General features: G+C 43.5%; 1 protein-coding gene across 5 annotated transcripts in view; it reads right to left on the bottom strand.

Annotated features, from left to right (window-relative positions):
• The window catches only part of LOC107572333 (radixin-like), a 32,112-nt gene that overhangs the window by 11,572 nt on the left and 7,286 nt on the right, over nucleotides 1–13,254 (bottom strand). For all 5 annotated transcript variants that reach the window (XM_016258765.1, XM_016258764.1, XM_016258767.1 and 2 more), the window contains exons 4-8: nucleotides 10,182–10,456; nucleotides 9,993–10,076; nucleotides 9,773–9,919; nucleotides 9,560–9,656; nucleotides 9,306–9,469 (exon numbers count right to left, since the gene is read on the bottom strand). In XM_016258765.1, coding sequence (XP_016114251.1) covers nucleotides 9,306–9,469; nucleotides 9,560–9,656; nucleotides 9,773–9,919; nucleotides 9,993–10,076; nucleotides 10,182–10,456 — 767 coding nt within the window. The remainder of the gene's footprint in view (nucleotides 1–9,305; nucleotides 9,470–9,559; nucleotides 9,657–9,772; nucleotides 9,920–9,992; nucleotides 10,077–10,181; nucleotides 10,457–13,254) is intronic.

The following is a 13,254-nucleotide window of genomic DNA, read 5'->3' as shown; positions in this document are numbered from 1 at the left end:
TAAAAAAATAAACCCTGTCTAAGCAGAGTGACAGATTCTCCCTACTCCTGTCGTTTTCGGAAGGATCTCATATATGGCAAAAGCATCTGGTTTCCTTTGGTGTCTTTGTGAAATGTAAAGCAGTTGTAGGTCATCTACGTCTTTCACAATTCTCATTCGCTGTGATGGATAAAACACCCAGGTTCTGAAAGATGTGAAAAACCTAGTCACATAATTCAAATATTCTGGCCTACAAGTTAAACTGGGTAAGTCTCTAAAATAATCAGTGGATACAAGATGGAATTCTAATTTTGACATTCTAGATTCTGTGTTTCAACAGTATGATGACATTACAACAATCCCATTGGATACTAAACAGTATGACAACGAAAAATGCATCACCAAGAATACTCTTTAAACTGTGGTGACTTTTTTTCAAGCCATTCAAAAATGCAACCAGTACCTTGGAGTCAGAAAATATGACCTTAAGTGCATCTTTAGTTCTGCCATGGTCTGTAAGAATAAGAAACCACTGCGAAGCAGCCAGAGCTTACTGCATTCTCACTGAAATTGCACTGTGACTTGTGTGCAACGTCTGGACAAACTACTGTTGCTAAACAGTTTGGCAGCAAGTGGAATTTACATGCTCTACAAAATAGCGACATTCGTCAATCCGAAACTGTGTCAGTTAAAGACTGTTCAAGTTTAAAGTTGATGAGGAAAACACAGAGGAAAACCTAACTGCCACCTGAAAAAAAAAACTGCTTTTCAAGAATTTGCCATGTACTGAGTTTTTGCAAATATATTTGCAGTCACATAATGAAGCAGAGACGTATTAATCTGAATCCCTCATCAGTGAATGATATGAACACATTAAGTAGGCCTGCATATTTATGTATTTATTGATTGATTGATTTATCCATATTGAAGATAGGCCTGTTTTGTTATTATCGGATGTGAAAAGTTATTGTTAATGATTGGATAGGCATTGCAAACAGCAAAAAGGCTATATGTATATCGTCTCCAGGTTACGTATGTAACCATGGTTCCCAGAGGGAACGAGATGCTGTGTTGAGAAATTATTTGGGAACACCCCTGTGTAACCGCGTTCTGAAGCATGTGTAAAATCAGTCCAATGGAGCAGTGAGACGTCACGAGAGGGGTGACGTGAGCAATCAGGAAGTATAAAAGCACATCCGGCAGAGCGCAAGTTAGCTTTGATGAAGTAATGCCTGCAGGGATGCAGGGAGTATGGCAAAGAGACGCAGCGTCTCGTTCCCTTGGGGAACCATGGTTACATACGTAACCTGGAGACGTTCCCCTTCAGGAACTTGAGCTGCATCGAGAAACGCTTTGGGAACGAGAATACCCACTGCGCCATACTACCAAGTCCCTGCCTGTGTGTGTGTCTCTTGTGCACATCACGAAGAGAGAACTTGGGACCCTGGGGTAGATGCCAGGTCTAGGTTATAGAAGTGGACAAAAGTGTGTGGAGAGGACCAGCCTGCCGCAGCACAAATGTCCTGCAAGGCCACACCCAAGTTGAAAGCCTTGGAGGCCGCCATACTCCTGGTCGAGTGCATTCTGACCCCCATAGGTGACGGGAGGCCAGAGGACTCGTAGGCTAGTGAGATGGCCTCGACCACCCACCTACTCATAGTCTGCTTGGTCGCCGGAAATCCGTTCTTTGGCGGACCAATGCAAACAAACAGCTGATCTGCCTTTTGCCACGGGGCAGCTCTGTGTGCGTAACCGTTTAGTGCTCGAACTGGACAGAGCAGATTAAGCCTTTCTTGGCCTACTTCCTGGAACGGAGGAGGTCAGAATGCCTGAAGTACTCTGGGCCTTGGCGAAGAAGTGGGCACCTTAGGGACATACCCAACCCTCGGGTAAAGGAATGCCCTAACCATACCTGGAGCAAATTCCAGGCACAGAACAGAAAGTGTCTGAAGATCCCCGATCCTTTTAAGTGAGGAAATAATGAGGAGAAAAATAGTCTTGAGCATGAGAAACTTGACTGGAACTTCTTCTATGGGTTCAAAGGGGGCATTGCATAAGCCCTCCAGAACCACAGCCAGGTCCCATGAGGGCACCTTAGTGTGCTGTACTGGCCTCAGCCTCAGGGTGCCACAGAGGAAACGAGTGAGTGTATTCACAATGATTGACCACCCAGAAGGGCGTGGTAAGCATCTAAGGCCACCACGTATACCTTCAGAGTGGAGGGAGATAACCCTGCGTTGAATCGCTCCTGCAGAAGCTCCAGAACTGTACCAATTGGGCAGTTGAATGGGTCTTGCAGTCGCTGTCCGCAGCATGAAGTGAAAAGCTTCCACTTCAAGGCATACTGTTTCCTAGTGGCGGGAGCTTACACAGCTCCGGGCAGGGGTGAAGAATGGTGCCCCCCGCCTGAGAGAGGAGGTCCCTTCTGATCGGAATGGAGAGAGCCGTCGAGGAGGGACACCAAGTCCGAGAACCATACTCGGGCCAGCCAGAACGGGGCTACTAGCAGCAGACGGCTCCGTCCCGGCGTACTCTCTCCAGAACTCCCGGGAGCAGAATGATCGGGGGAAAAGTGTACAGACGAAGCCTCAGCCACATCAGCACCATGGCTTCTAGCCCCAATGGAACTGGATGCATGAGGGAGAACCAGAGTGGACAGTGTGTCGTTTCTTGAGACGCAAATAGATCCACTTCCGCCTGGCCAAACTCCCTCCAAAGGATGGGTCTCCATCCCCCGGGCCTCAGCCCCTGCCTCGACAGGTTGTCTGCCCCCTGATTGAGAGACCCAGGGATGTAGACTGCTCTTAGTGAGAGGAGCTTCCCCTGAGCCCACAGAAGGATCTGGCATGTACAAGCTTGTACAAGGGGTGCTAACGCAGACCTCGGAGGAAGATAGATCAAGTGTCTGGCTCTCTTTCCGGGGGGAAGAAACCACAGCGCGGGCTTTGATCCCTGAGAGGGAGCTGTGGATCTAGCGGGTGAGGACCGAGAAAAGGACGAGCCCATCTCGGATCCCTCCACTAAATTCACCTGCGATCCCCACGACAACAGTCTATGCTGCGACCGCTGCCAGCAGGATTGCGAGCCTGGCCGCTCTCATCAAACACGGCCAGGCGAGAGCGGAGCACACGCAGCGATCATGACAATCAGCTCCCTCGAGAGCTGACCGTGCATGCTCCACTCCTAAACAAACAACACACAGATCGTGTGTATCCCCCGCTACCAGATATCATGGGCAGGGAGGAACACAACATCTGTAATGCCGTTCGCTCGCCATAGACTTAAACTTTGACTTTGACATATTTGTATGCTTATGGACTGACAGACAACAGTAAATTAGACTGGCACATACACAGAGCGCTACTGAAGAGCAGAAGCTAACTTGCGCTCTGCCGGATGCGCTTTTATACTTCCTGATTGCTCACATCACCCCGCTAGTGACGTCTCGCTGCTCCATTGGACTGATTTTACACGTGCTTCAGAATGCGGTCATGCAGGGGCTTTCCCACAGCGTTTATCAACGCAGCTCGAGTTCCTGAAGGGGGGAGTCTTAAACAGTATATCTAAATGCTTTAAAGGTCTGTGTGAAGGTCAATTTATTTGATCTTTATGTTTATTATCTTCTATTGTAAAATTGTTATTATATCTGACTTTCTGGCCTAAAAATATATTCTAAAAGTTAAAGTTTCTAAGTTAAGTTCTAAAGTAAAAGTTGTTTGTTCATGGTTTCTTTTCTATTTTATTCAATGGGAGAGCAAACGGAAAAATACCATAACAGAAGAGCACTGGCAGAAGTTAGAGGTACTGAAAAATCAACCTATACTTTTACCTATGCTTTCTTCCTGTGGGCTCTTGTGGGTGGAAGTGGGAAAAAACATATTTGTGACAGGTGGGACCAGGAGAACATGATTTTATTTTTTATTTTTTTTGCAGGAGTGGGACTGAAAAAGCTGTCCTGCACAGGTCTCTAATGTGAGTGTGCATTATTCACAAGCATAGAGAAAAATTTAGATGACATCTAAGATGATATCTTAATTCTAATCCAAGACCAATGTTTTTGTATTTCCCGATGGGCTTGAGGCAAGTTAGTGCAGCAGTTGTTTGGCTATACTGGCAAGAGCTTCTTGCCTGGACCCTTCATCAGAGACAATCACTTCTAGGTACTCTGCACAGTCTTGAGTGCTTGCCTGCTGACTCTAATGTCTGTATTAATGATATTGATGTTATTGATCATCACTTTTTCACTGGAGCATTTAATAGGCTTGGGAAGTTGTGCCATCAAGTTACTGATGGCAATCTATGCCTGCAAGACCTGGAAAAACACAGTGCCCATTGCTCATAAGTTGGACGTGTTCCACCAGTGTTGTCTCAGATGCATTCTCTGCATCTTTGCCGTGTCTTAAATGAAGAGATCCTGCAAGGGTAAAAACCACAGACTTTCCGCCATTGTGTCTTAGCATCGCCTCCAACTGGCAAGTCACATTCTGTGGCAATCAGATCAATGCCTAGCAAAAAGCACAATGACATGGATGCCAAAGGTGAAGAAAGCCAAATAAGACCTGGCAAAGTATGTTCAAAGAGGACTTAAAGCAAGCTGGGGTTAATTGGGAAAAGGTAGAAGCTCATGCAGCCAATTACAACCAGTGGAATATGCTTGTGCCTTTGTGGCAAAGACGGATCTAAAGAAGATGATGATACTATATATAATATGAATATGTGGCTAATAATAATGAATATGTGGCTCTATTGCAACAACATCAAATTTGAAAAGCCACTTGAAATGATAGCACCCTAAAAGACAAAAATAAAAAAATAAAATAAAATTGAGCATGTTACATTGGCAATGAGGCAAAATAAAGTTGATTCTTTTGTAACATCTTTTGTTACTTAAGATACAGTATGTACTTGTTGGCCATTGTTGAACAAAAATAATTCTTAGGCATTAGTAGAGGGCGTTTGCAAGAGCGCTAGTGTAATGTCAATGAGAACACTCAGAAAAAGAACTGATACAAATTTTAGTACTTAAAAGGAGTTAACTCGTTAACTGAGGTTCAGGAGCGAGGCCACGCCTCTACCAATCACCTAACTTCCTGAATCCTTTATATATCGGGCCGCCTCATACCGTGCTGTTTGTCTCTTTCTCTCGAAATTCATTCACAGTGGATCAAGAGATACAAATGGACTAGCCTGGACCGGACAGCGTTCAGTTCAATTCAATGCCACTGGTGTCGCTCTTCCTCCCTCCCTCTATTAATACCCTCTTATCCTGCCATCTAGCAAAAAAAACATACTCACAAACATCCTTTCATCCCAACATCCATTCTTCCACCCTTCCTTCAGCCATTTACAGCAATACGGCTCTCGTGTTTCTAATAATTCTCAATAGCTACTTTTTCTCCCCTCTCTCCCTCCCTCTCCCTCTTTCTCTCTCCCTCCCTCCCTCCCTCTCTCCATCAATACCCTCTCATCCTCAATACTCTTCAAAAAAACCCACTCAAAAACATCCTTTCATCCCAACATCCATTCTTCCACCCTTCCTTCCGCCGTTTACAACAATATGGCTCTCGTGCTTCCTAATAATTCTCAATAGCTACTTCTACTGTCCAGAAGCCTCTTCCAGCGCCACTAGAGACCCTAGCTCATGCGGACCAGTCTGGACTCCCTCAACCTCCAATTCTATTTCCAACTGGTCTATATTTTTTCACCTCCCTCCATCAATACCCTTTCATCCTGCCATCTACAGCCCACATACTTAGCCAGCTACACCACTTACTCGGCCAGCTTCAGCAGCTCATCGCCCTCCTCCCATCTCAGCAGCTCTATGCTCAAAATTTAGCTGCAGGTTGTCTACAGCAGTTCAACTAGGAGACATACTGGGGCACTCTCGACTCTGAACTCTACTGTCGGACATTCGCAGCTCAAACATACCTTCATGGCATCTTTGCGGAGCCCCTCACATCTAGCTTCAGCATGCTCAATTATCACCCCCTTCAACCTCAACCATCCTTCTCACGCAAAACTAAAGTTTCAACAGCTTATCCGCTGCAGCTCCACCCCTTCAATTATTCCTAAGCACCATCAAACTAATTTATCTAACAGGCCATGGAGCTCGGCTCGCCAAAGCTGATACCACCAACACCTTCAAAGTATTGCCTATCCATCCAGATTTCTAGCGATCCTTCGGAGTCTTCTGGAAAAGTCCCTATTACTTTGCTGTACGCCTCACTTTCGGCTGCAGAAGCAGACCTAGGATTTTGACTCTCTCTGAAGCACTATGCCGGATTCTCACCAACAACCACACACTCCCTTACGTCCTTCACCTTACGGATGACTTCCTAACATTACACCTCCATCGCACCACCGCGATCAGAATTTTCCACACTAATCAAGGTTTTCACCAAACTCAGCATTCCATTTTCAGAGCAGAAAACCTCAGGGCCTCGTACTACCATCAAGTTTTAGGCATCACTCAATTTCATTTCAAGCATCTCCACCCTCTACAAAAACTACAGAATCTCACTGCTTCATTACAACTTTATATTAACAGATAGATATACAAGCGTCAGCTACTAGCACTTCTAGGCCACCTCAACTATGCCATCTGGATAATTCCTCAAGGGAAATCCTTCTTGTCAAACCTTCTGTCTAAAGCAGCAGTCATCCCATCTCTCCACAACAGAGTCATATTAAATGATGCATGCAAATGGAAATGCGCCTCTGGCAACAATTCCTCCCATCCCAGAACAGCATCTTCTATCTCTATAACAACTACATCATTCATCTCGATGACATCCAACTATATACTGATGCAGCACCCTCAATAGGCTTCGACGGCCATTACTGTGGGTGCTGGTTTTCCTTCGAACGACCTCCGGAGTTCAATCTCCTCAGTCAGCAGTCAAGCGCTTTCTCCACCACATACATAAAATATACCCCATTATCATGGCAGCCATTCTTTGGGGGTACAAATAGTCCAGAAAATCAATACCCATCTACTCGGACAATGCAGTGTTAGTTAAAAATATAAACAAGGGAAATCCCTTTCTGCTGTTATTATACAATTCATGCGCAGGCTCACTTAATATCCGCCCAACTGCAGTTCCTGCTCTGAGCAGCTCATATACTGGACACCTTATTCTCATAGTCAACTCATTGTCTCGTTTCTCCTTTCAGAAATTCAGAGCCTTGGTCCAGAATCGACATTCATTCTACTCCAGTCCCACTGCGGACCAACAATTCTTACAAACGCTTCTCAAAAGCCATACTTAATCGCATTGCCCCGAGCGTGCTTCAGTGTACCTCACCGGCTGGAACAGCTCCAAGCTCACCATTCCTTCTATCAGTTTCCTTTCCATCAACCGACATGCTGCCCTTGCAACTTCATTTCTTGCACTCATTCCTTCCTAAAATATCCGATTGTGCTCTTTCCAAGCCTACTTATCAGGGATCAACTTCTTCTATAAACTAACCACTAACCACCTATTGCCCTACTATCTCTCATTCTCACACATCCATGCTCATTAAAGGCTTACGAAAACCAACCAAAATGAAAACCACCTTACGAAAACCTGTGTCTAACCACCAAACGCCTTCCACTAACCACTAACCTACTTAGCCTCTGCATAATCTCACACGATCATGCTATCTGAATCCCGAGACTGTCAAACTTTAGATTCCATGTTCTCGCTAGCATTCTTTGGCTTCCTACGATGTTCGGAACTTGCTCTGACTCCTCTACATTCAATCCTTCTGTCCACTCCTGTATTTTACTCCTTAGATACACACATCTTCACCCTTTGAAGAAGCAAACTGACCAATTATGAACATTGTTTATTATCTACATCTTCTGTCTAAACTCCTAAGTCCATTCGAACCTATTTCTGAATATGTCCACACAGATGCGCAGGACAAACACTTCATAAAGATCCGCTCTTCATTACAGAAACTGGAAAACCGGCCACAAGATTCAGATGCAGCAATATCAGCAACCAGACGTAGCATCTCCGATGAGACTATCAGAATCTGTCCACCACGAGCATGGTGCACCTACATCTGCAACAATCTCAAGCACTCCGCCAAGCTCAAGCTTACCTCAGCTTTTCTCAATTTAGGGGGTCCTAATCGTCTGGCCTAAATATACAAATGAGACGATACCCCCACCCTGGGTCTCTACGGGCCATCAATTCCAGACGCCCAGATCAACCTGACCATCATCCTTTTCCCATTACCTTTTCATCCTCTTCCTACTCATCCCTAACATTCTGAGCAATAAAGTATTCATTAACATATTTGGTTGTGGTGTGTTCCTTGCTCGTGAAACAACATCTATGCACCACTGCTGATATCTGGGCAAAAAAAAAAGTGCATTAGTTACAAAACAGACATATCAGTCCACATACTGTACCTGTAATCACATTGCAGATCTATTAGAGGAAATCCATACAAAGCCATACTCATGATATTGTGGCTACTGTAACTAACTGCATCCAACTGAAGAGTAAACAATCCTACTTTCTCTGAATTATTCATCAATGGCAAAGTGCTCAGCCCTATGAAATGCTTCTGGAAGACTAAAATGTGCTCAAATACTCAATTACTTGACAAACCAGCAGCTCAAAACACCCTGTATTTGTAAGTAGAATCGGGGCCTTCCCTAGCTGATGCAGGGCCCGGTGCGAGGTAGAGAGCGGGGCGCCCTCGGTCCATTTGCAATTGTGTTCCGGAATGGCCCTGAGTGGAATTCTCTTTATGACTGTTTGGGTCAGATGGCATCACTTTAGGAGAAGCTTCCTGTGATAATGCCTGCCTTGTAACTCCTACCATTCAAAGAAGTAGAACTCGAGTCTCAAATCTGTGATAGTGCTTGGAAATTTTGTAAGCCACCATAGCTGACTTAGTCAAAAGTTTTACAGATGTTTCAATAATATTCAATAAAAAAACCTTTTAAATTAGTACCAAATTACTGGATCTTATGAATATTTATTTATTTGCAGTGCAGTTATACAATCCACATTTCTCTCAACTCAGTCATTTTGTAATAATTTGATTCAATTCTTGGACTACATTTCTGTGAAGAAAAATTGCAGTGCCACTTAGGAATTTTGCCAAAAGTAGGTATTTTATAAGGCAACCTAATGTTACTAGGCAGCTCACTAAGTTTTAGAACAGAGCTATTTTGTTAATGATTTACTTTCATAAAAGATACACAATTATTAAGTCTGTATAAAAGACAGTGGATAAAGTGATTTTACCTTAGGTATCATAAAAAATAGCATTGGAGATGCTATGTCTGTCCTGTGTGATATATCTGTTATTAATGTTGTCACCTCTCTTGTTGTCTCTTATTCTTCTCCTCTCTGGCCTGAGCTTTCATCTGCTGCACCTCAATGGTGTCTGGCTTGCGGCGTCGCATATAAAGATCATGGTTTCCCATGCACAGAGCCAGGATACGCTTGTTAATGCGCAGACGAGGTGCATAGAACACAAAGTCCTGTAGATGAGCAAAGGACATGTAGTGCAGCAGGTGAAAGACTGTGAATGAATGAATGATTTGAGGGTTCAATTTATGATTTTTAATTACCGGTGATTTTTTGTCTATGGGCTTAATGACAAATTTCTTGTCACTGAAAGAAATATTCCGTATCTCACTCCAAGGGAATCCGATCTTAGGTGTCAGCCTGTTGAAAAACAGGAATACTAACATGGCACAGTCCATTGCAAAGAATTTACAACAAATTGAATTAGTTGGATTAGTTGCATTAAAGTTACAAATAAAATATAGATGAAGATGTACTTGTCTGAACGTTCATATATGTTGAGTCCCAAAGCATCAACACCCAACCACAACTCCGATCCTTTTTTGTTTTTGATGCTGAAATAGTTCACTCCATACATCTCCAGATCCTGGGAAATCTTCAAGTATTCTATCATAGCAGCCTCTCTGTGGAGATAAAGCTTCACTGACCATGTACTCAAACAGCTAGTTTTAGGTTCAGAATTTGTGAAGTTTCTACCTGAGCATGCGTTTGTGTTGCTCATGCCACACCTGGATTCGTTCTTCCCACTGCTCTTTAGTCAGTTTGTGCTGTTCTAGAACTCTAAAAGAAGGTATTTATATGAAAAATAGCAGCTTTCATATACTTTCAGATACTATAATGGTCTTAGATGGTGTTAAAAGAGTAGAATAGAGAATAGAGAAGCACCTTTGTGGCAGCAGTTTGTCTCTGCAAATATATCCAGGCACGTGATATTCATTGTTGTAGTCACTGTATTTCATCTGCACAGCATATGAGGCCAGGAGAACGGCCGTTTCAGGTGGACAGTAGATATCATCGTTCAAGATCCCCTCTTTCACCTGGAGGAAGAAAAGACGCTGTGTAGCTTCCTGAATCAGCTCTTCAGCCACGTCCTCAGGGTAGAACTTTGCTCTGAATTTTATCAGCAGTGGGTTATCCTTTCTGACATCTTGAGCAGTCACCTAACATATAGACACAAATGCATTTGTTAGATGTTTCAGTATGTTCTTTTAAAGCAATCAAGTGCTGCAAAGAAAAATTCAGCATTCACAGAAATACAAAATCTATTACACATTAATTAAGTTTGTTTCTTGATCTTGCTTTCCGTTTTAAACATAACTGAGTGAGATTTTGCTAGAGTGAGATTTTGATGACAGTTTAAATTAAAAGCTAAATATAGTACATGCCCCTTATTAAGGTTTCAAGGATCCAACAGTTACTTTGAACTCAATACTGTAGATTCCCCAAATAATTAAACTTGGTTTACTAGATGCACTTTTTTAGAAACACTCACTATTAACATTTCCTAACATCTACACTGGTTATCTTGCTACCTAATATTACGTCTTAGGTTATTTCCCAGTCAGTCAGATTTCCTACCAGCTAATCTGTGTTGCAAAAAGGAGTAGTATATAAATGATTCAATATAAATAGCCTCTAACTTGTTCGACCACAAATATAAAGCATAAATAAAGATTAAAATCACTAAATTATAAATAAAGAAGAACAAAAGCACAATCTAAGTGTTAACAGCTCAGAGGTAGGAGTGTTTTGGAGTATCACTTCAGGCCGCTCTATACACCACAATGCAACACAATTGCGACATCACCACAGATCATGTTTAAGTTACCCCCACCCCAAACAACTCTATGATATATGAATATTTTTATTTCATTTTTTATGTTTAAAACAGCCCAAGCATGCCTATACATATAGAATGCTGCATCAAATGAATTCATAAAGTAAAAGTGTAAATAAATCAAATCCATTGCGCATTCCAAGTGATAAAGGGCTTAGTTCCATTTCAGCCTATTGCAAGGGTTTCACCAGCAATGGGCACTTGTGCAACATAATCAATGATGTACATCTGAGTGAATGAGATGGAGGGAAGTTAGCAAGGGAATGGCATAAAATGCTCTACATCTTCCAGCGAGGCACTTACAAACCCATGCCCACATCGCAGTTCACTGCCTATGTCTGTGAGACAGTTGCATTTGGCTGAATTTGACCATACCCAGGAATCCAATCTTTTGCAAGTAGACCCGAATTAATGGCAGAAACCACAAAAATGATATGTCCCTGGACATCTTTTTGGATTGAATGCTGGGGTGTTGTAAAAACACATGTTGTCTGTGGCCACCCAGCAGCTTATACAGATGCAGCATGCCCCAAAATTCAGAAAGCCGGCAGCATCTGCTCATCACCATTAAGCAACTGTGAAGCCTCATTTTTGTTACAGTTCTACCAGCTGACTTTATACTCTATGCCCGAATATGATACCACATGGTACTCCTGCTTCCCTGCTGTGTCCCAGGGGAACTTAATGGGTTTTGATGATAATTGATCACAGATGATTACATTAGTTTAAACGAGTCTACCCCCTAAGATTACTGTTATAATCATGAGCCGCATCCAAAAGGTAAAGGGAGAGGTGTTGCTACAATTTCTAGCAATATTTTCAGTACTTCTCAGAGAACAGGCTACTGCATACACCAGGGCACCATACAGACTTTACTAAAGAATTTACTGATTTTCTATCTGAGTTAGTGCTGGCTCCAGATAATTAATTGTTGGTGATTTTAATATCCATGTTGATAATGAAAAAGATGCATTGGGATCAGCATTTATAGACATTCTGAACTCTATTGGGGTTAGACAACACATGTCAGGGCCTACGCATTGTCGAATTCATACTAAAGATTTAATATTGTCATATGGAATTGATGTTAATTGCGTTGAAATTCTGCAGCAGAGTGATGATATCTCGGATCATTATCTAGTCTCGTGTATAATCCATACAGCTAAATCTGTAAATTCATCTCCTTGTCATATACGTATATGGTAGAACCATCACTTCTACTACAAAAGACTGCTTTGTAAATAATCTTCCTGACTTATATAAATTCCTCAGCATATCCAATAGCTCAGAAAATCTTGATGATGTAACACTAACAAAGGTAAGGGGCGTGGACCAACCCGCCGCGCTGCAGATGTCCTGCATTGGAACACCCGCTAAAAAAGCCTTAGAAGCTGCCACACTGCGAGTTGAGTGAGCCTTGACCCCTAACGGCGAAGGGAGATCAGAGGACTCATAAGAGAAGGAGATGGCATCCACTATCCACCGACTGAGGGTCTGTTTAGTTGCCGGCAGACCTCTCTTAGGGGGACCGTAACAAACTAGTAACTGGTCCGCCCTTCTCCACAGGGTAGTTCTGTGGACATATGCATCCAGTGCACGTACCGGGCACATGCAGTTTAGCCTCTGCTGGTCTGGATCCTCGAAAACCCGGTGAGCGAGCGCTGGATCTGGCGGGTGAGGAAGAAGATAGGGACTCGCCCGTCTCCATTCCCTCCGCCAGTTCCAGCTGTGAACCCCACGAGCGTAATCGCCGCTCCGCCTCGGCGGAAGCGGGACCCGCACCGCGGGGAACACTTGTGAAGGCACCCTCCGCAAAGAGTGCCTTGCGAGAGCGGAGAACATGCATCGGGAGACGCTCGCAATGCGGGCAGTCAGCTCTCTCAAGAGCTGACTCAGCATGCTCCGCTCCCAGGCAGACAACGCACAAACTATGTGTATCCGCCCCTGAAATGAAACGCAGACAGGGAGGAACACACGGTTTGAAACGCTGGCTGCCTTCACCCATAGTCAAATGACGTGACTTGCCATGTGCTTTAGACATACTTGTATCTTTTATTTCTAGCCCTACGGGACAGACAACACCAAATATGACTCACAGACAGATATCAGAACGACACACAC

The sequence above is a fragment of the Sinocyclocheilus grahami genome, unplaced genomic scaffold, assembly GCF_001515645.1.
Source record: "Sinocyclocheilus grahami isolate Dianchi unplaced genomic scaffold, SAMN03320097.WGS_v1.1 scaffold1736.1, whole genome shotgun sequence".
In the NCBI taxonomy this organism is placed as follows: Eukaryota; Metazoa; Chordata; class Actinopteri; order Cypriniformes; family Cyprinidae; genus Sinocyclocheilus; species Sinocyclocheilus grahami.
Note: the sequence above shows the minus strand (reverse complement) of the source record. Positions and strands in the feature narration are given on the sequence as shown.